The 23254-nt window shown below is 35.0% G+C and overlaps 3 protein-coding genes across 5 annotated transcripts; 2 read left to right on the top strand and 1 right to left on the bottom strand.

Annotated features, from left to right (window-relative positions):
- Positions 1-319: 319 nt before the first annotated feature.
- cops5 (COP9 signalosome subunit 5) lies at positions 320-5179 on the bottom strand. Of its 2 annotated transcripts, XM_079601050.1 has the most exons (9): positions 4437-4560; positions 4142-4312; positions 3821-4055; positions 3040-3168; positions 2578-2643; positions 2392-2477; positions 2187-2298; positions 1323-1471; positions 320-579 (listed from the first exon to the last, which is right to left on the bottom strand). In XM_079601050.1, exons 2-9 carry the CDS (start codon positions 4276-4278, stop codon positions 489-491), a joined length of 1005 nt encoding a protein of 334 aa, XP_079457176.1. In that variant the 5' UTR covers positions 4279-4312; positions 4437-4560; the 3' UTR covers positions 320-488. The 2 variants fall into 2 exon arrangements, with proteins under 2 accessions (XP_079457176.1, XP_079457175.1); XM_079601049.1 differs by having other exon boundaries at positions 4142-5179.
- A 546-nt stretch (positions 5180-5725) lies between these two features.
- pign (phosphatidylinositol glycan anchor biosynthesis, class N) lies at positions 5726-19052 on the top strand (the record flags this gene model as incomplete). Its single annotated transcript, XM_079601041.1, has 28 exons — positions 5726-5952; positions 6325-6446; positions 6527-6625; positions 6707-6813; positions 7928-8052; positions 8315-8445; positions 8631-8750; positions 8907-8947; positions 9031-9090; positions 9206-9298; positions 9378-9433; positions 10701-10779; positions 10872-11054; positions 11194-11333; positions 12403-12502; positions 12652-12744; positions 12837-12928; positions 13054-13159; positions 14787-14895; positions 15822-15924; positions 16816-16918; positions 17121-17207; positions 17285-17340; positions 17413-17488; positions 17602-17675; positions 18073-18115; positions 18215-18267; positions 18396-19052. The coding sequence occupies 28 exons, from the start codon at positions 5726-5728 to the stop codon at positions 18517-18519; spliced, it is 2802 nt and encodes a 933-aa protein (XP_079457167.1). The 3' UTR covers positions 18520-19052.
- On the top strand, positions 18422-22442 carry gpr141 (G protein-coupled receptor 141). Of its 2 annotated transcripts, none has more exons than XM_079601052.1 (2): positions 18422-18559; positions 21245-22442. In XM_079601052.1, exon 2 carries the CDS (start codon positions 21250-21252, stop codon positions 22180-22182), a length of 933 nt encoding a protein of 310 aa, XP_079457178.1. In that variant the 5' UTR covers positions 18422-18559; positions 21245-21249; the 3' UTR covers positions 22183-22442. The 2 variants fall into 2 exon arrangements, with proteins under 2 accessions (XP_079457178.1, XP_079457177.1); XM_079601051.1 differs by lacking the exon at positions 18422-18559 and adding an exon at positions 19986-20123.
- The last annotated feature ends 812 nt before the right edge of the window (positions 22443-23254 follow it).

Below are 23254 nucleotides of genomic sequence, written 5' to 3' on the forward strand. Positions count from 1 at the left end.
GTTAACATGTTAAATATAATGTTTTTAGGGTGTGTGAATGGAATACTGCTGTTACAGATCCCGACACAAGCTGTGGGAAATGGGAATGGTGTGGTACCGTGTTACACACTGAACCCAGAGGAGAATACATTTCAAACGTCTGGTAACATGCGGCGCTAAGGAAAACTCATTTGTCTTGATCTATAAGACAGCTTTGCCGATGAGCTGTGCGAGTTAGAATTTCAGACAAGACTTTATTTTTAAGACAAATTGAGTCGTTTACAGATACTAAAAAATTACATTTAAGTAAGTTAAGAAAAGATGAAGCAAAAACACAATGTTCATCAACTAATAAACCCAAACAGCCTTTATTTCTTTGTTAAAACAAGTGATGCAAATATTCCTACAGGAGAATTGCTTTGAATTGTTCAAAGCTGAACCATAACGAACGAACACATAAGTAAGCAAACACAGAATGTGAAGTCCTCTAACTTCAGTTCCTTCCAAGTTCAGTTGGTAGATGTGTTCACTTGATTGAAGAGTTTATCTTTGATAACCTGGGACATCAAACCATGAATTGCTTCAATGGTCGTTTTGCAGCTGAGGAGCAAAGAAAATGTTGTTAAAATGCATTAAAAAATGATTAGGTCACTAGTGGCACAATAGCACAAGTAAAAAAAAAGTGGACTTTTTACACAAACAAGAGACTCATGTTAGTTAAGTTACCCATGATCTCATACAAAATATGAATGTGAAATAAAGATTCAAAAGGAAGGATTTTCAAAACTAATTTAACCCCCCCCCCACAAAAAAAACGACAACATTTAAAAGCAATAAAAAATAATTAAAAACATTTTAAATAAATTTTAGAACTCAAAGCATTTAATTCATTTTTTCCAAAACTTTTTTACAGTTCAGTTTTTGATTTTTGTATTTATACAAATGTCTGAGACAACATTAAAATTCCGTACTTTAATTGAGAAAATTAAAAAGATAATTTTTTTTTACCTAGAATGAAATTTGTTTTTAGGATTATATATCGAAATGACCGTAGATGTTTTTAAATTTGTATAATGCCTCTATAAAGCATTTTAATGATCAGTGTGTCACATTTGAAAATAAATTTGCCTTGCCCAAATTTATTTCATATTTATATGAATCAATAGCAGACATTTTTCCAAAGCGACAAATGAGGAGAGTAATAGAAGCAATCAGGCCAACAATATGTGCTGTGACTAGTCCCAGTAAGTCTAGCACAGTACACATTCACAATTATTTATCATAACTGACACTTTATATAAAAAGGGAAGCACTTAATATTGAATGAATAGAGATTGTATTACCTGTCACGTGTTGCCTTTGCTAGTTTGTCCTCAGATTTCCTATCATGTGTGTCTAAGCCCAGCATGAAACTGCCTCGTCCCAGCTGGGCTTCGGCCTGCTCGAGCTTCTCCGACAAGTCAAAAACCTGTCCAGTGGTGTACTCTGCGTTCTGAAGGAACAAGAGTCATTAACACCACTATTACACGTGCTTTAGACTAGAGTCTAGGTTAATGCACGATTTCACAACAATACGTAAACATTCACAACATGCCTTTCACTGATGGTCAATTCAAAAGGTTTTTGAATTGTTTACTGAAGCCCCTTGAATGAGGTCTCAAAAGTTTGCTGAAGGTGAGGTTGTACACTGCCCAGACGAGGGTTCACAATAAAGACAGACTCAATGACTTAAGGTCTGTGGTGACAACGTAATCACTGACAACACTTCTTCTTTGGCGTAGCAAGACGCTCTTGACAAGTAGTCAATTTCTCTCTAACGCAGCGCTCTGAGGCTGTTGTTTAGATAGCCTACAGCTCATTGAAAGTGTTAAACAAGGCTCATGACAGAATGTCGTAGTCAACTATGACAGGCTTTCAAAACAAATAGTAAAGGAAACAAAAGCAGCATCTACAAATATTAATCATGTGCACAGGTTGTCAACAAACCCCTGTCATATTATCAATCTCATCCACATAAAATACTTGTACCCACTAGAACAAAACATCTCCAGGATGATAAGATAATAATCGTGTAAATTTACCTTTAGTTGCATATAATCATGCATAATAATTTACTGTTATTACTACAGTATGTACATGTAACGTAAAAAGGACACTGTAAAATAGTGTTAACTAATAATTGTACAACAATAAAAGAGAGCGCTTACTGTCAGCAGACTGGAGGAGCTCAAAGTGTTGACCCAATACTTATTCCACAGCAGCTCTAGGAGTTTGCGATCCAGGGAAGACTTAAAATAAGCCACTTCTAAAGCATAATACCTAAAAGCAGAAGACGGTTTATTGTTCCTGTACAGTCAATTTAAATAATTTACAACAATTTTCCAAGTACAATAAAATCACAGAAAAGCTTACTGTTTGCAGTGCACTCCAAAATCCTCAATCTTGTTAAGAGGTATGGTCTGGTATTCAGATGGACCCTCATCTGGAGGCTTGTAACCCTGCCGTTAACATTTAAATATGTGGTGATATAACTCATATAAATGAACAGACATACATATGAAAAAACTACACGGTTACAGAAAATAATTTACTGATTACCTTCGGATATGTCCTGAAAGCTCCGAGATTGACCTTCCCTGCGGATATAGTCCTCGTGGGATCAATCTGAGAAGGATGAAAAATGACACGGACTGTAATAAGCAAAACAGTTCAGTCAAATATAACAAATAAAAACACTGAGCTGCCAGTTTAGCAAGTGAAAGTTATGAGCGCCCAGCTCGCTATTTGCCCTCGGCACAAAATAAGCAATGGCAATGAAGGGTAAACTGTATAATGTATTCAGTTACAAAGCCAACAGCAATTAATCAGACAACACTACAAATGTCACCAAACTCTTTCGTATTTCGGGGGTCAATTATGGATCACTGATATTGCTGGATTTAAATTGATACTTCGTAGATGAGCTGTTTTTCCCCTCTGTCTTTAGAGATTGATGGTATCATGGTTTAGAGAGGACTTTGCAAAATAAGCAGCAAGTTGAACATTTCCAACAGCACTCACCACTACTGCGACAAAGGGCTCTTGAAACTGCTGGTTAAGCATCTGAGTGCTGACATCTATGCCTGAGAGCCAGCAGCCGTATCCAGGATGACTGTGGTACCATCCAATGGCATTCTCCAACCGCCCCACCTAAATTAATTCATAGGCGAGCCTCAGAATTAATAATATTTCATCATATGTTGGCCATGACGTTCATAGGGAGTTGACACATAATATGTCTATAAATGTACAAAGTGTAAACTACTTATTTAAAGATGAGTATTATTTTTAAATCCCTATTTTGCCTTCATGAATTGTGATTTAATAAATACATTTTTAAAAGTGCAAATATTCCACGTAGTCTTTCAATATAAAAAAAGATCATAAAAAAAATCTAATGCATAATAATTCTAAAATAATTATGTGATTTCATTATAATCACACCACAGAAAATCTCATGGTTCAATATACACAATGCACACATATTTAAGTTCCTCTGACGGGATCCTTTGTTTTAGGATGTTTACTATTTTTAAATCATCTTTTTAACATTTTTAAAAGGGTAAATATCCATGTAATCTCTCAGTTAATATTATATCATGAAATCTGAAAGCAGTATAATTATAAAACAAAATGTTTAGAGGAGCACAGCATATCGCACAGAAATTGAAAATAAAATTAAGCATACAAAATGTCTCTTTAAAGCAGTGGATATTATCATGTTTGGAAACAAAATAAGGGCTTATTCTTATTAGCTATTAGTCTTATATGATTTTTTGAGAATCTGTTTGGCTCAGTGTACCTGTTTAGCATTCTCTATATACGCAGCCATGTATTCATAGGCTGCAGCCTGAGCATTGACTCGAGTTTCAGTGCCTTCCACGGGTAGAGCAAAACTGTCCATGATGATCATGGTCTCTCCATCCACCTTCCCCAGCATGAGTCCCATCACCTCCAGGTTTCCTCCAGAACGGGCATGCATCACCATCTTCAACAGTGCCAAAGCTGATATCTTGCAGTATTTAAAATAATGATGGCTGTAAACAATAAACGCAGCATGGAAACCTGTGTTATTAATCTTTCGATTTTTTTTTAGGACATTCTCATGGTGTGGTATACTCACTCTTTAGTCCATGGTTTGGCAGCCAGAATCTCTTGTTGTTGTTTTTTATCATACTTATATATTTCATCAATACTCTGAACTTCCTGCATGCTGTTTGACAGCTCCCATGTTTTCATCGCTATGCTACTGCCAGCCATAGCTCGTAATCGGGTTTTATGTCCAGCAGATGAACTATAACGAAGTATGTTAAACACCACTAGCAATTTAGGATATTTAAAGTAACTTACTATATAATAGATCAAGTGATTGGTTTATCTAAACATTTAAACGCACTATTTGGAAACCATTAACAAACCTTCTGCTGTATCCCTTTACAAAAACCTACAACTCTCAAACCTGAGTGAAGCTGGCTAGCATACCCGTAACTAAGGAATTATATTTGTGTCAAAATAAAAGTCGCAACGTAACGCGACTGGCTCGCGAAGCTAGCTAGCATACCCCTTAATAAAGTTTTATATTGGTATCAAAATAAAAGTCTCAAACTAACGCGACTTTTTTTTCAATGTTGCTAAGTCTATCTATCTATCTATCTATCTATCTATCTATCTATCTATCTATCTATCTATCTATCTATCTATCTATCTATCTATCTATCTATCTATCTATCTATCTATCTATCTATCTATCTATCTATCTATCTATCTATCTATCTATCTATCTATCTATCTATCTATCTATCTATCTATCTATCTATCTATCTATCTATCTATCTATATTGTGTAACATGATATATTAAAAGTTAAAATAACAAAAACGGTTCTCGGAATGCTGGAGCCTTTTTCATTTTCCTTTAAGTATTTTACTCTCAAAGAACACGGCTTATTAGACTACTATTATGGGGGAAATAAAACGTGTTTTTAAAATGTGATTTTATAGTCAGAAAAACATTATTTCAATGTTTCAAAATATTTCAAAATCTATCATTTGTCATCTGAAATCACATTCTTTTAGAGAGAGAGGAGAGAGAGAGAGAGGCTTACAGGGCGTAAACTACATTTCCCAAGATGCATTGCGTATATTTCCAGTTCAAAGGTTACCAATACAAGGAAGTAAAGAAAAGTTCTCTGTTAATCTGCTTACAAACTATTTGGTTTAGCAGGTCAAAAGCCAAGTTGCTCGCCACACACATAATAGCACATTAAAACAAGATTATGACGCGGTTTGTTTAGAGGCTGTGTTGTCTCAGACTCATGGTCACTCATGCTCTGCTCTACCGGGTCCTTTCATTGACAGACAGTAGCTAGCTACTGATGTGCTGATTTATATTTGTACATCTTCGATAAAGCGACTTTATGATTGTGTTTCAATCTGAAATTTGCAAAGAGGTAAGAATATGTTTTGTTCAATTCATACTATTAAACCAATTTTTTTTAAAATGCAAATGTTAGGCTACTTTTGAGATGGCTATGGATTATTTAGTCCTTTTGAATGGTCAGTCATCATGTTAATATGTAAAATCTTTCTGGCAAAAGTAAAACTCCAAAGACGATGAAAATAACTATAAATGTATTTCAAATGTCCAACTTTTCGCTTGTCTTCGTTTCCTTTTTCTAAACCAGTGCCACAGGTCTGACAGCAGACAAAATGAAGATGATGACATTCTTCATTGTGGGACTCATTGTCCATGTAGTCTTCTTTCTCTCAATATTTGACATCTACTTCACGTCCCCTCTTGTCCATGGAATGACACCACAACGTGTCCCTCTGGCCCCTCCGGCCAAGCGCTTGGTGCTCTTTGTGGCAGATGGTCTGAGAGCTGACAGTCTCTTTAAGCCAGACAACAATGGGACAGGCAGGGCTCCTTACCTAAGGTGATGAACATGGGTTAATCTTTGTCCTGTTTACCAATGTGGTCCAGAATAGTTCAGTCGCTTTTTTAGTGATTAAATGCTTATTCGTCAAAAAAAAAAAAAATTGCATATAGAAAGATTCAGAAAATATTACTTATCTGCTGTTTAATATCTGCCTCAACCTTAAATAAGCATATATATATATATATATATATACGTACATGCACATATATACATACACGTTTCTGAAAATATAAATCTAATACAACAGCTGTATTACAATAAATATATATAGTTTATGCCTCTTAAATATAATTGTTTTATGTGTTTATTGTGTTCTTTATGGTGTATACATAGTTTTAACTTGTGCTTCCTATTGTTCCCTGTCATAAGGACTGTGATTGAAGAGCGCGGCACATGGGGAGTGTCACACACTCGAGTCCCTACAGAATCACGGCCAGGTCACGTGGCTCTACTAGCTGGCTTTTATGAGGACGTTAGTGCTGTTGCCAAGGGTAAGCAGTCATACATGTGACTGTGTATAACATACATGTGTGTAAACTTAATTATGTGTCTCACATCTCTGTGCTTACAGGCTGGAAGGAGAATCCAGTGGAGTTTGATTCTGTTTTTAATGAGAGCAGACATACCTGGTGTTGGGGCAGCCCTGACATATTACCAATGTTTGCTAAAGGTATAACCACACACCTGTGTGTAGATATATGGGAGCTTAATGACCTTATGTGGTAGCTTTACTGGCATGTGTGTTTTGTAGGAGCCACTGGAGACCATGTGTACACCCACACTTACCCTCCAGAGCGGGAGGATTTCGCCTCCACTGATGCTTCCAGACTTGATACATGGGTATTTGATGAAGTGAAGGTAGGATACTTAATGTGCTTTAATGCAGTTGCTTGAAACTAAACTTGAAGAAACCCCACACACTTCTTATTTAAAGTCTTTTATACTTATTAGAGCATTGCCCAACATTTAAGAATCTGCTGTTCGGAAAATCATAAACAGTTATTTAAACATGCTTTATCTAAACTATTTTAATTAAAATGTATAAATCTTATTTAAATCTTGAATAATTATTATGCATGTATTTTTTTATGACTTCATATTAATCATAATAACATATACACACACACACACACACACACACACACACACACACACACACACACACACACACACACACACACACACACACACACACACACACACACACACACACACACACACACACACACACACACACACACTGTGTTATTTTAGTTTTTAATTTGTTTCATTAATATTGTGAATTAGCTTTTATTTTTATATTTGTAGTTTTCATGTTAAGTTTAGTTTAATGTTTAGTAGTTTCATTATGTGTCGTTATTCATTGAAAAAAAAAATGCTATTTAGGTTTTTATAATTTATTTGTATTTATTTCCAATTAATAATTTTAGTTCTTCACCTTCAACTTATATCAGTTTATTGCCAAGGCAACATTTCTTATTTTATTATTGAATCTAATTTAATTATTTAATATATCTAATTTAATGTTTATATTTTATTTATTTTTAACTTTATTTTAGTTAACAGAAATGTTTTTAATAGTTGTAGTTTTAATGATACTGTAATAACGCTGATATACATATATTCAAACATACTTGTAAATACATACATACTACTGTTCAAATGTTTGGGGCTACATTTATTTGATATAAATACAGTAGTAAAAACAGTCATACTGTGAAATATTATTACAATAAAGTTTTTTTTTTCTATTTTAATATATTAATTTTAATTATTTATTCCAGTCATGGCAATGCTTCATATTCTATATATATATATATGGCAAAGCTTCATATATATGTATATATATAAAACATTATATAATAAACATTCATATATACATATAAAACATTATATAATAAGACCCATAAAACTTGTAATAAATAAAAGAACATGATTGTTAATTATTTTATTTGTTTCCTTTTTTGTTAAGGATTTTCTCAATGTTGCCAAAAGCAATGAAGCTCTGCTGAATAAGTTACATGAAGAACAGAATGTGTTTTTCCTTCATCTTTTAGGGATAGACACCAATGGCCATGCTCACCGGCCCATGTCAAAGTAAGAAAAAATAATTTCACCACATCAAATATTGCAATGTGATTAACAACACCTTTTCCTTGTAAAGCCACTTTCAAACCCTGTTTGTTGTAAAAATTGCAAGACAAACTGTATTGTAGTTTAATGTGTTGAGATACCTTAAACTGTAATTTACAAGTATATATGGAAATGCATATAATCATCAGTTTTACCATTAGGTGGAGCTACTACCAATGTTAAAGCCTCTCATGTACTGTTTTCTTTGTGATTTCTGTGCTTATAGGGAATATCTAGAGAACATTGGCCTGGTTGATGCTGGTGTCGCTGAAATTGTCACTGTGATGGACGAATTTTATGGGCATGATGGAAAAACTGCTTATGTTTTTACGTCGGATCATGGCATGACAAATTGGGGTAAAACATCTCTCTGACCTAGTCTTTGTAACTTTAAAGTGTGTTTAACAGTTCAAATTGAAATAACATCAATGCTATTTTATATTTTGCCTGATTTATATTAAGTTCAAGTCAGCATTTTGGGTAAAATAATGTTTAATTTATCACTTATAAATGTCTACAGTATCCGTGTATGTGTTTTATAGGATCCCACGGTGCGGGACACCCATCAGAGACGCTAACCCCACTGATAGCATGGGGCGCTGGGGTTCAGACAGCACAACGGGACCCGGGCTCTCACAAATATGATGATAATTATTTAAAAGGTTTGTTTAATGGCCCTTGATTGTCTAACACCCCCTCCGTCTCCATCCTCTTCTAAGCAAATTAGTTTTCAGACATCATTTAATAGAGATTCAGGCATCATTAAACAGCAGAATTGATTTAGTCAATATTTCTTCAAAACCCTTCTTTTGTTTCAGAATGGGGGCTAGAAACATACAAGAGAGTGGATGTCAATCAAGTGAGATTTTCTGTCTCATTTACTTTAGAAATGTCTATAAATGTTTGAAACTTTGCTAATCTGATCTTTTTATGGTTTTCTAGGCTGATATTGCTCCACTAATGTCATCTCTTATAGGAGTTCCCTTTCCTCTGAACTCTGTGGTGAGTATGATTTCAGAGCTTTCAGATCTGCAGTATAAATCATAAAGCAGCTCACTTCTACACAGGTATGCGTGCAGTGGTTTTGTTATCTTCTGAAGCTTTTGTTGCTTTATAGGGTGTCTTGCCACTGAATTACCTGAATAACAGCCAGCACTTTAAGGCTGAGAGCATGTATGCAAATGCTATTCAGATCTTGGAGCAGTTCAGGGTAAAGTACAGGACATTTTGGTTTATTCTTCCCCTTTTTTTATTTGAAATAACCAGCTATCTTGTGTTTATTAAATCAGGTGAAAATGGCACAGAAGAAAACAACAACAATATCCTTTCTCTTTACACCCTACCAGTGAGTAAAAGGCATTGCTTAAGAAGACATATAATGAAAAAAGTGGATTATTCTTGTTTGTGTGTGTGTGTGTGTGTGTGTGTTTTAAATAAAAAGGCTTGAATCTTACATTCACAGGGTTCCCACGGGTCCTTGAAATCCTTGAAAGTTTGTGAATCGGAAAAAAAGATTTCAAGGCCCTGGAAAGTTTTTGAAACCGATCATAATAGATACAAGTCCTTGAAAGTGCTTGAATTTATTTTGTGCACGAAGTTTTCTGGAAAAAAATCCATATTATTCCCTCCGGTCCGCTAATGTGTTACTTCGGCAACACTTTGTGGCCTATACGTACTAGCTTGCTTGATTTACGTTAGTTACACACATTTACGCGCTTCGTTAAAAGAGAAGTTCACTTTAAAATGAAAGTTAGCCCATGATTTACTTCTCCTCAAGCCATCCTAGCCTTTATATAGGGAGCTATACAGTTGGTTACAGGACATTACAAGTTTTAGTTTTTTTAACGCCTCCAAATGGCACTTTTCTCACTTCAAACATTTTTTGTTGTGTCACATGTGAAATGTATATTATATATGTTATATATATATATATATATTAGTTCAAATAATAGCTAAAAATAGCTCATAATTTTTTTATAATTGCGTAGTATCATAAAATCCCTTCAAAATTCTAAATAATCCAAAAATATTATTGAACAAAAATATATTACATTGGTTTTCCTGGGGGAAAAAAAGAAGTTGCATGTCAGGGCTTCGGTCACTTTTGACCGCGACAGAGCCAAGTGTGACCCCTAAATGAAGATGACCAGAGGGTTAAGTCCTTGGATTTTAGGCTATTGGACCTGGAAAGTCCTTGAAAGGTCCTTGAATTTGAGGTTAACCAAGGTGTGGGAACCCTGCATTTGGCTGCACAAATTTGTCATTCAGAAATGGTCTTAGTATTAATGTCAAAATCACGTGCACATTCATATGATTGCCATTTCTGATAAACGACAATGTGAACTATATTATTAGTTTTCACATGTGAACTGGCTAGCCAATCATAACAGAAGTAATTTACATAAAAGTAAAAACCTTAAAGGTACAGTATGGAAAAATAGCTGTGTTAAATTTAAACCTTTCGCTGATGTTACGACTGGACAAAAATGTTGATTATTCATTATATATATTCACAAAACAATTCAGTCCTCGAATTTGATTGGCTGAGCAGTTTTCTGCTGTACAGCCGGCAAGGTCAGATCAATTTGTGAGATTCTCCTTTTTGCTTCTAGGTCTCTCACTGACTCTAAGCAGATGGATTTTGTGCGTCAGGCAAGAGATTTGATCCAGAGAGGCCAGTTTAATGAAGCAGTAAGTGTTGATTGGTTGTCGTCATGTCCAAACTGACTCGTGGATTATCTTTTTCATTTCGCTATATCTCTCTCTCCGTTTTTTCCCTCCAGATCCGTTATTGTGAAGATCTCATAGCCCAGGCCATGGAAGGCTTGTCATATTATCATACATATGATCGGCTCTTCCTGGGCAGCAGTGTGGTTCTGGGTTTTATTGGTTGGACCTCTTATGTGGGTTTGTTCATCCTGAAGACTCATGCTAGCCTACGCAAACCACCATCTAACACACACATGGTAAGCAAGAGGTGTTGTATTTTAAAATGCAGATCATTATCATTGTGCTAATATGAAGGTTAGTGGTTTATGGGTATAAAACAGTGTGTTCAAAGGTGCGAGGTGAATCATGTCCTGTTTGTTTTGTGTGGTGTCCTAGGTAACAGAAAGAAATCTAGGCCAGGTGTTTCTGTGTATAGGTCTTCTTGTGGCTCTGTTCTTGTTGGTCCAGTCGAGTCCTTGGACCTACTACATCTACTGCTTGCTCCCTGTGCCCGTGTGGTACTCCGTCATGAGGGAGTAAGTTACTTCCCTGCTTTGTTAGAACTCAGCATATTAGTGGTTCTTAACTGGTAATCAGGACCCAGATTATTATTTCCAGCATTAAAACTATGGCAAATAGTTGTTAGGCCGATAATTATAAATAAATGTTATGATAAGTAAGACATATTTTATGTAAATAAATTAAAAATAAATCACTAAACTCAAATGAATAATAAATAATAATAATAATAATTTAAATACTACACGCATTTCTTTTTTATTTTAAACATCATAATGTACCATATAAAAAATAATAATCTGTGAGATTTATTATAGATTACATTGAACAGTGTTATTAAATTGTTGGGTATTTTTAAAGTTTAACTAAGGTAATCTAAATGTAACAATAGGATAAATGGGCATGGATAATTAAATATCTAATACCCCATTATTAAAACTATGGGCAATAATTATTAGGCCAATAATTATTTTCATGTTATGTTTGATAACCAATAAATGACTTCAAGATTAAAAGTCTTTAAGAATTTGTCTAAATAAATAAAACATTAAAATCGATAATTTTAAACGCTACAAGTGAATTTAGCCATCACAAAACTGTAATCTACAGAATGAAAAATGGATATTCTATTAAATAATAATAAGTAAATAATACATTCATGCCTGCATGGTCATATATTATTCATAGTATTCATATATATTTAGCTGATTTTTTCTCTTTTTGTTATTTATTTTTGTACTAGTGTGTGTATATTATATATATATATATATATATTTTATATATACTGTAGGCCTATGTCATTAGTTTCTTACTTTGTATAAGCAGCTATTTCTTGTCAATAAAAAAAATAAGAATAAAGATAAATGTGAATTAACTATAGACAGGCACAACAATGTGCAAAATTATTCACATGATCGAGAGAGGACGAATTGAAAAAATGTACATGTTTCATAAAAAAAAGTGACCATTTTGAAAATCTGTATTTATTAATCACATTTTCACATTTAAATTTGTAAAATATTATTCCAGGTCTATTTCTTGTCCCTACTGGATTGTTCGAGTTTGTATGTTTTCTCTCTGTCACAGATTTGAAACTCTTTCTGGTCTGATTCGATCGATCCCCTCATTACCACTCAGCAAATGCTTTGGTTATTTTTTGCTGGTTGCATTCGGAATTGAGTTACTAGTAAGTGCTTGTTTTAACTTTGTGCTAGACATGATGAAGACTGTTATCAGTGTTTTAGATATTTTAGTGATATAACTATTTAACGCTCTTTTAAATTAGAGGTGTTAACGATTTCACTTCTCATTTCCCATCTGCTGGTGTTTTTTTAGGTCATGAGTTTTTTCTATCGGGCCATGTTAACCTTGGGGCTGGTGGTGTTGGCACTGTGGCCTATGGTTTCTGGCCTCTATACAAAAGCAAAGGTAAGGTGACCGTGACCTTAAGGCCTCCTCTGATATGAGCTTTCGAAAGGTGTGTTTTTGAGGTCTTGTTTTTGTTCTTTATGCTGCTGTAGTTCAGGTCACTGAGCTGGATGTTTAGCTGTCTCTTTCTGGCCGTGTTTCCACTGTTGCCTGTGGTGGGACGGGAACCCAACGTTAACTATGTGTGAGCACTCTTATCACAATTATCTTTCTTCTTATAAACTGTTAAACACATTTGTACTCCCTTATCGGTGATACTGAATGACATCAGAAAAGTTCATCTTCTAAATTCGATGTGTTTTACTGCAGAATTTGTGCTGGAGTGCTGGCCCTCTTCAACTTGTCCTCATACCTCTGTTCATCATGGAGATGCTCTCCTCTGATCCGAAGGGATCGTCAGCTGTTCATCTTCCAGGTCATTTTTGCCTTTCTTTTCATCCTTTTTCACTGTTCAAGGACATTTTCACCATAGAAATTTTGGTGCAGACTAGGTCAACATTTTGAGATGAGGGATTCCCTAACTTTGGGTAAACATATTAAGGGTGTTTTCACACTTGACATGTTTGGCTTGATTCAATCGAGCCCTGGTGCGATTGCTCTGTTTGTGCGGTTCATTTGAATAAGTTTGAGTGCAGTCATCCGAACCCTTGTGCGCACCAAACAAGACCGCTGAAAAGATCCGAAATCGCATTCCCTCTTGAGTAGGTACTTATTTTGAATACGTTTGTGAAGTTAATTCACAACTTCTAAAAAAGTATGTGCACGTGTAGTATGAATGTGATCTGGACATACTACATTCGCCATGTAGTCATTATCATGTGACCTACCAGTGTCAGTTGTGTCGCTTCACTGCCATTCATAAATCCTCTCCTGTGATCATCGGACACTTCAGAATTTCGCCGGAAGAAGTAGGTCATCCGGGTACTTTTTGCTTACTCTTTTATGAGGACTGTGAATTCGGACATACTTCTTTTGTCACATACTGTTTTTAGTTTACTATATAGGGACGTATGCGATTTCGGATGCAGCCATAGTCGCGGTGTTGCTCATCACAGTTTGGTACAGGCATCAGAACGGCTTCTCCTCACAGCAGATCTTCGTTTGTGTGTGTGACAGAAGGATTCCTGCCACTGTTTTGACTACTTTACACATTTTATAAGTTCTTTACGAGTTCTCAGCTTGTCAAAATACCATCACATGTAGCACATACAATGAGTGCATTTAGCCCATTGTTTTGTATGTTGGGTAAGTTCTGTCGCGAAATATATACGTAATAAAAGCCGACCAATCAGGTTGTGGACGTATCCCTATGCCTTTAGGTTCGGTGTTAAAAATGCCAATGTGAATACTAAGTAAACCAGGACTAAATGTTTTTTTGTTGTTGTTGGTCCGAATCAAACAAAGCAAACCAAACTACAAGTGTGAACACACCGTAATATCCATATAAATAAGTTTTGATTGTTTTTTTTATTTTTATCAGCTTTTCATCAACTCACAGACCCACTGCAGTTTCCCTCATTCGCAATCCCCTGTGTTTAAAAATAGTGATCCAGGGTACGGTTCTGTAAAGAGCAGGATCAGGCAAGGTGGAGAAATGAAGGATGTGACATGAGAACTAGGAAATTAGGGCAGATGTCTCACCAAAAGAACTAGGCACTGAACAAAAGACGCGGAGGACACAAGGGCTGTACACTAGGAAGTAATGACTTATCAAGATATGCCAAAATACAATTAGGAAATAATAAGCTAATAAGAATGTAAAAAAAAAAAGCCATTCAAAAGCTAAAAGCACATGGAAATCAAAACAAAAGATCCCCAGTAACATTATGGTTCTCAATGGAAGTTCAACCTATTTTGCAGATGTGAACTGCAATTGATTGTGTATAATTTGTCTGTTATAGTATACACTGCATTTCCTATTGCTGATTATCTCTGTGATTATTTTTGTTTGTACCATTTTACTTCCACGATCTCATCGCTTGCTCATTCATTATCACAGTACTAAATATAACCATCTAGATCGTATCTGCATGCATTTCCAGATGGTGCAGGTGGTGCTGTGTGCTTATACCCTGACCAGCACCCACTCCAGTCTGCAGCTGAAGCAAGGCCTGCCACTCTTCAACCAGCTCGTAAGCTGGTTCACGCTAGGTTTGTCATCTCCTTTCCCATGATGCTCTATTACTGATGTAGACTCAGTGAATTAAAGGGGTAGTTTACCCAAAAATGAAAATCCTATCATCATTTACTCACCCTTATTTTATTTTTTTCAAACCACTATGACTTTCTTTGTTCTGTGGAAATATTTACAAGAATTTTTTTTTTTGTCCATACAATGATTGGGTCTCATTCATGAAACACGAGCAGAACTAATTTTTGTGTAAATCGTGTGTAAAGTGGTTCTGGCGTAAATTTTCGGATTCATTAAAATGTATTATTTTTTTTAATTATTATTTATTATTTATATTTTCCAAATGTTAGTTGGTACGAAAGAAATCTACACCTGCTCCCAGCCACGCGTAAATAGTGCGTTTAACATCCGAACGTTTTGCTCTTTAATAAGGCTGCATTTTAATTCACCTTAATCGGGTACATATTTACACAGCATTTTGAAAAAATATTATATATATAGTAATTGCATACGTTTTTTCTTTTTACTTTTATTGTGAGAGCCAACTTTAATCTAATCAAATAATTAATTGCTTTCAATAGGGCTGGGCTATATTTTTTCGAAGTGAACTTATTCGTTTTTTGCAGTCAAGCTTCATGTCGAACCATTTTCTTTTCATTTCTGGAACTGTTCGATTAACAGATGAAACTCCATTAACTGCATCTGTATTATGCTTATATGTGTAAAATATTGTGTGTAGAAGAAAGGAAGCAATACAGGTTTGGAACGACTTGAAAGTGAGTAAATGTGTCAGTAACCCTTGAATACTGTTTATGTTACCACAGCTTAAGTATAGACAACTATAAATAAGCCGTGATGAGTCTTTAACCAATGAATTGCACTTCTTCTTTTCGTCCATCCTGTTTGTACTTCATCCCCTACTCTCTCTTGCACTTTCTTTTTTTAGTGTCCTCATTTTTGATACCCTTGTTGAGTTCAACCAGGCTCTTTCAGAGATTGCTGAGTATACTGATGTCCTTGGTGTGTGTCTACCTTCTTCTGAGCACAGGGTAAAACCCACTGACCTAATGCTATCTTATCAACAGTTTTTACGTGTCAGCGCTAAATTCAACAGAAGTTCAGCCCATGATAAATTTAGTCAAATTCTTCTATTGAGGTTGTTTGTCTTAATGGTATTTGAAAGGAAACCACATAGTGCGTGCAGTAAGCAGTTAAGTTGCAAAAGTTTTCAATTCAGCAACTGACTGGTTTAATACGGTTTCAACTCCAGACAATATATTCTAATAAATAATTATTTCAATTCTTTAAGAATTAAATGCACTACCGTTCATGAGGTTGGGGTCGGTAAAAATTGTGTCGGTAAAAATATACAATACAATATTTTCAATATTTTTATTTTATTTTAAAAAGCCAATACTCTCCAGTCTTCAGTGTCACATGATCTTTCAGAAATCATTATAATATGCTGATTTTGGTGCTCAAGAAACATTTCTTATTATTATCAGTGTAGAAAATGGCTGTGGTGTGTGATATTTTTGTGGAAACCGACAATTTAAAAAAAATAATTGTCGGTTTCCACAAAAATATAACACACCACAGCCATTTTCTACACTTTTTTAAAGATTCTTTGATGAATAGAAAAGAACAGAATTTATTTGAAATATACATATTTTTGTATATTTTTATAATAAGTATTATTATAAAAGTATCTACAAGTATTAATTTCTGTAAAAAAAATAAATAAGTTGTGTATATTCTTAAAAACACAAATCAAATTAATTACATGATGTAATGATTAATTCGTGTGCAAATTGCTTTTTAAACATGTTTTTTCTTTTTATAATTTTGTTATTTTATTATAATTTATACTACATGAACATTTTAAATTGAAAATAAATTTATAATTTAAAATATAAATCTTTGGCTTGTGTTCTGTGAAGGTATGAGGCCCTTTTTCCTCCGATGCTGTCATGGCTCATGTTTGCATGGATCAACATTGAGCAGGAAGCAATGACCACACAGGAAAGTTCTTATCGAACTGAGGTAACGCTGTCCCTTCCTCTAACAGGGGATTCTTCAGCCACTGAGAAATAGCCTCAAAAATGTTGTTGAAGCTTATTGCACTGTGTATAGTTTTCTTGATCTTGTCTTCTTAACCACTTCCATGGATGAATATGTCTGTTCTCTATAAACTGGTGTAAGCTTTGCTTTTCTTTACTGATTGTACCGTTTCCTGTTTTCTCAGCTCTCCAGCATTGATTTTGCTGAAAATATTGACATTACGAAAATCAGGCAGCTGAGACTGGATGACATTCGGAGATCTTACTTTTTTGCATCCTTTTGAACTACAGACTATTTGATTTGTGTCTTATGGTTGCTGATATATTTAGTCCTTAACTGTTTAAACAGGTATTTTTCATAATAACCGCATTCTTCGGCTGCGGTAACATTGCGTCTATCAACAGGTAAGCTGCTTGAAGAACTATAGTGCTATAAAATAGACTTGAATATAACTATGCCTTGATCTACCCTCACAGTTTTGATCCAGCCTCAGTGTACTGCTTTCTGACCGTCTTCAACCCGTTCATCATGGGCGGCCTGTTAATGTGGAAGGTATTGGCACTTTCTCAACCTGCAGTTTAAAATTGATACTCCTTTTTTATTTTATTTTATTAGTGCACAACTATTTTTTTTATGCATCTTTCCACTGTTTCATCCTCTTTCAGGTTTTAATTCCGTTCATAATTGTGATGTGCACATTCGAAAGCATTCAAGTGTCAACGCAGCTCTCATCGCGAAGGTACTTTTCACTGCAGAATAATTATTATTGCAGGAAACCAGCAGGTCTTTCTCTGTTTGTGCACATTCGCTCCAGACTTACCGCTTATTATAGCATGTGCTATATTTGGAGACACTTCTTTGTTCATCAGGGCTTTGGAATCAAGTGTATTTGATAAACAAATGAACTATGGAGCCCTGTGGACATGCAAAAAAGAAAAGAAAAAGTAAATCGTGGTTACAAATGAATAATCCGTTCCCACGATTTGCTAATACATCAGCACATTATACTAATCATTTACTCACCCTCACATCATCCAAGATGTATTACGTAAACAAAATGTTTATTTGTGTTTATATCAAAAGTTTTATTACATTATTTTGCATAGGTTCTCATAAAATGTGTATTTGTTTTCTAGCCTTTTCCTCGTTGTGCTTGTCATCTCAGACTTGATGGCACTGGTAAGCTTAGCAATAGAATAAATTCAATATTTTTTTATTGCATAAAATACTTATTTATATTAACCATTTTATTTGAATATTTCTATTCTTTTTCACCAGCACTTCTTTTTCTTAGTAAAAGATTATGGAAGCTGGCTCGACATAGGAACTAGGTGGGTTAACTGTATTGTTTTAGCTTCCATCTTGTTAACTGTGAAGCAAAAGCTCACTTTTGGTTTGCGTCTGTCATTGCATGTGTGTAAATTCACAAATATGATACAATATTTCTTCTGTTTTGCAGTATTAGTCACTATGTCATCGTAATGTCCATGACCATCTTCCTCATGTTGCTGAGTGTCATGACGCACATTTTAACCTCCAAGAGAATCATCATTGGACAGAAACGAAAGATGCACTTTAGGTGATATGACCTCACACCTGGACCTCCCTCCTAATGTTTACAAGGTGCAAAAAAACAAACAAACATCCAACTGTACAGTAATATAAGTCGACTGATGTTCAGCATTGGGTCTTCCTGTTTCTGTGAATTTCTTAACATCAATATTACTTAAGATATATATGACTCTGCATTTTAAACTGTAAGAGGAAGACCGTTTGGTATAACGGTCTGTGTAAGTGATCTGTTATTAATACATTCATGTAATTTATAGGTGTTCTAGTTCTGAGACTTTAGGGGGGGAAACACCTCAAGACAGGCACAGGTTAAAGGGAAGGTACTTGATTATGTACTGTATGATTTATGCCAAAGTTGAGGAATGTTACAGCTGATTTTAACTGGGATCTAATTCTCAGATGGTATTATGGTAAATGGTTAGTTTTATAATACTGTATTTTTAATATTTTTGTGTAAATGTGCACAATTATTTATTTACGATAAACCTTTATATTAAGTGTCATGCCATGTTTTAAATAAAAATCCACAAAAACACTGACCTTGATCCTTGTCAGCACCAAGTTCAAATAAAATACATAGGAAATATACATTACTTTTAAAAATGTTTGGGTCAGTAAGAATTTTTAGGGTAAAAGACCCTAAAGTTCAGTTTAATAGAAAAAGATTTATATTTCAAATACATGGTGTTCTTTCTGTTCTTCATATTGATTAACGAATCCTGATAAAATTGTATTAAGGTTTCCCCCACAAATAACAGTTTTCAACATTGATATTAATAACAAGTGTAGCACCAAATCAGTATATTACAATTATTTTTTAAGTTTAATGTAACACCATGTGCTGAAAATAAATTCAGTTTTGCCATCAGAGGAATAAATTACATTTCTTTTAAATATTACAAATAGAAAGCAGTTATTTTAAATTTTAATAATTTTACAATGTTACTATTTTTTACTGTACTATAAATGCAACCTTGTGTAGCATAAGAGATGTAAAAAAAATCTTATTGACCCCAGACTTTTGAGCAGTAGTGTAGTTTAAACATAACTGCCATTAATAGCATTAACATATGCATTACATGATATAATGTAACATTATGACATATACCGTTGGAATATGTATAAGTTGTTAAAGATCCATTAATAACTTTATACTTAAACCCCCCCACCTCACCCACCTGCAGCTGTGACAAACATGCAGGGGAAAACCAAAAACCACAAACCTCGCTTTTCAGCTTAAGTGTAGACACAAGAATACAGTGATATTAGGATTTGATACCAAATACCAAAGGCACTATTACAATACATTCAGACTATAAAGAACAGAAATGCTAGATGGCTGTAGTCTTGCAGTATTTCATCATAACTGGAATCTGAAAACAACAACAGAGCGGTTGGTTGGTAATGTGACTTTCATTGTTTTTGAGGTTGGCCAGCTAAACTGAAAAGTCAAATGTGCAACTGTGTGAATCATGAAACACCCAGAAGTCCGGCCTCCTCGTCGAGAGAATGTGCTAAAATAGTGGTTACTGAACGAGTTGCAGAAGCAACAAACACATTACCTTACTTCCTCATCTGATCTGCATCTCCGACTCGTGTAGTATCTGTTCTGAGGGTACGTGTCTTGCTTCAATCTCTCATTAAGCTGTTAATTTTGATTATGTAAACCAATTTTAACATTTTAAATGCCCTGTGTTGTAAAATATAGTTGAAATGTCTAGCTTTCAGTTGTTTTTCTGAAGGAAAAAGAACCACCATAAACGTATAGCTACATTGTGGCGTGGGACATTCAAATGAGCTAAAATTATTATTATTTTGTATATTTACACAACGTATTCAAAATTAAAGTTTAAAGGAATGCAATGAGGGTTTACAAAATATATTGACATGTACATTAGCTTTTTATTGGCCTGTTTCTTGAACACTGCAAAAACACTTTAATTGGTAATATTTTACAGTAAGGTCCTATTAGTTAACATTAATGCATGTTAATTACATCAACTAACAATGAGCAATACATTTGTTACAGTATTTATTCATCTTTGTTGACGTTACTTAAAAATACAACGATTCATATATAAATAATGTTAGCTGCAGGTCAATGAAATAATATTAAAAGAAGCTTTGGTTTAAATACTCTATTATTAGGCTATATATTGTAATTAACATTAAGATTAATGCGAATATAAGATTAAAATGAATATGCGAATATAAGATTAAAACATTAAGATAGATTTTTTTAATCGTTAGTTCATGTTAACTAATGGAGTTAACTGTTAAAAAATGGAACCTTATGGTAATACCGAATAGTAAACACCCCTGTGTCCTTCCAAAACCTGTAAGGCTTTCTTTTCCCCCGTGTGAGCATAAAATAAGATATTTTGAGAAATGTGTGTGTTTTGGATACCAGCATTCTTAAAAATATCTTATGTAGGCCTATTCCACAGAAGTGAGAAATTTGAACCGTTTTGGATGGACAGTTTTGGGTTCACTATCCTTTTAAGTTTAATTGTTGCATTATTTTTCTATTTAAATCATCAGTATAATTAATAAATCACTGAGTTAAATCATAACATCAAAGGAACTTTTTGTGGAACATATACAAGTGATCAAAATGAAACATTTTTACAATGTAATAGTGAGTACTAAAACAGAAACAATGCAGATGTCTTTTCCACGTGTTAAACGACTTCATCATCACACTTGTCTTTGACTTCCAGTATGTTTTCTCTCTAGGGACCATGACGACGAACACCATCACCAACACGAACACCATCACCAACACGACCACCAGCCTAGCAGTGACACCCACCACTTCAACCCCCTCAGGCCACCTCACCGAGCCCTACAGAATCGCCCTGATAATCATCTACTCTGTCGTGCTTCTGGTGGGCATCACAGGCTTAGGCCTCATGATCAGCTTGTTAAAAACCAACATTCGCTCGTTAACCACCATCGCCTTCCTGAACCTGATGGTTGCACATTTTCTGTTCCTGCTCACCGTGCCGTTCAGAATCTACTATTTCGCGTCTCAAAAATGGAGCCTGGGTCCGGGGATGTGTAAACTGGTCAGCGCCATGGTGCATATCCACATATACATGGTGTTTACCGTCTACGCCATCATTCTTACCCTACGTTTCCTGCAATACTACAAGAAAACGCAACGGACTGAGTTTTACAGACGGCTCCACGCGCTGGGCGCGAGCGCTTTAGTGTGGGTCGTAATTCTGCTCATCATGCTACCCCTCGTGCTGTCTCAATACGGCCAATCGCATGAAAGCAATCATAACAAGGGCGAAACACTGTGCTTCAAATTTCAGGATGTGTTAAAAGACAAGGCCGTCTACGCCCTGAACATGATTCTGTCCATCTTTATCATCTGTGTGTCGGGTCTTCAGACCTGCATCCAGGCGATCATCCTGCACGGTATGATACGCAAGTACGGATCGGCCAGTCGTTCCCAGCAGGAGTTTTGGGTCCAAATAAAAAACCTCATCTTTGTACTTATCTTGCTCACCTGCCTGGTACCATACCACCTTTTTCGGCTGCAATACCTGAACCACACTACAGATCTTCATGAAATAAATGAGGTGTTTCTGGCCATCACGGGACTGACATGTTTCGACATGCTAACGTTCACAGGGAAGAACGTGTGTCAGGTGTGCTTGACCTAAAGCTGTGGATAATCTCCACATCATTGAATATTAATGAGGGTCTGCAGCAGGTGTTAAAATTTAAACTGTTTTTTTATTGGAAACGAGTTTTATAATTATAATACGGTGACAATAAAGGTATGAGCACCCCAGGTAACAATTTTTTTTTAAAAGAACGTTTAGCTAACGTTCATTAAGTTATGAAAACGTTATATAAATGTTCTCTAAACGTTTAAAACGTCCAGTTAAACAAAAAAAACGTTTTTGTTTTTTTTTGCTAACATTTTGGGAACTTATTGTTTTTTCGTTATATGTTGCAAACATTCATTCTGAATGTTCTCTGAACGTTGTGAAACTAACAAAAAAAAAAACAGACTGTTCAACTAAAATGTTTCACAAGAAAACCGTGACATTACAGTAACCCTAGGCTGTGCATAATAGGGCCTACATAAAACAACTAATAGCCTAACTGTGGTAGCTGTTATAAAAAAAATGGACAGAAAGACACGGAAGCTATGCACTTACAAAAAGTAGGCTACTACTACCTAAATGTTAAATAGGCCTATTAAAGGATAGTTCACACAAACATGGAAATTCTGTCATCATTTAAGGCTACTTTCCCTCAGGTTGTTCCAAACCTGTACGGATAATTTATTTCTGCAGAACACAAGATATTTTTTATTTTTTTGAAAAATATGGGTGACCAAACAGTTGATGGGCCCCATTGACTTCCGAGAGAAAATACATTGGTAGGCCTAAGTCAATGTTTGGTTACCCAACTGTTTGGTTACCGAAATTCTCCAAAATATCTTCTTTTGTGTTCAGGAGGAAAAAGAAATTCATACAGGCTTGGAACAACTTGAGGGAAAGTAAATGATGACAGAGTATTCATTTTTGGCTCCCTTATTTAAAAAAGATTTTTAAAGAATTTATAACTTAACCAACCGCGACAATTTGCGAGTGATACAGCGTCAATTGGTTTCATTTCTAGGGACGATTTAGACTTATAAAGAAGTCGTGTACTGTATGTATCAGTTTAAAATCGTGGTTTCGTGTTTAATTTATTTATAGCCTACCCAGATAGCACACGTAC

This window comes from Phoxinus phoxinus (genome assembly GCF_949152265.1).
Source record: "Phoxinus phoxinus genome assembly, chromosome: 24".
In the NCBI taxonomy this organism is placed as follows: domain Eukaryota; kingdom Metazoa; phylum Chordata; class Actinopteri; order Cypriniformes; family Leuciscidae; genus Phoxinus; species Phoxinus phoxinus.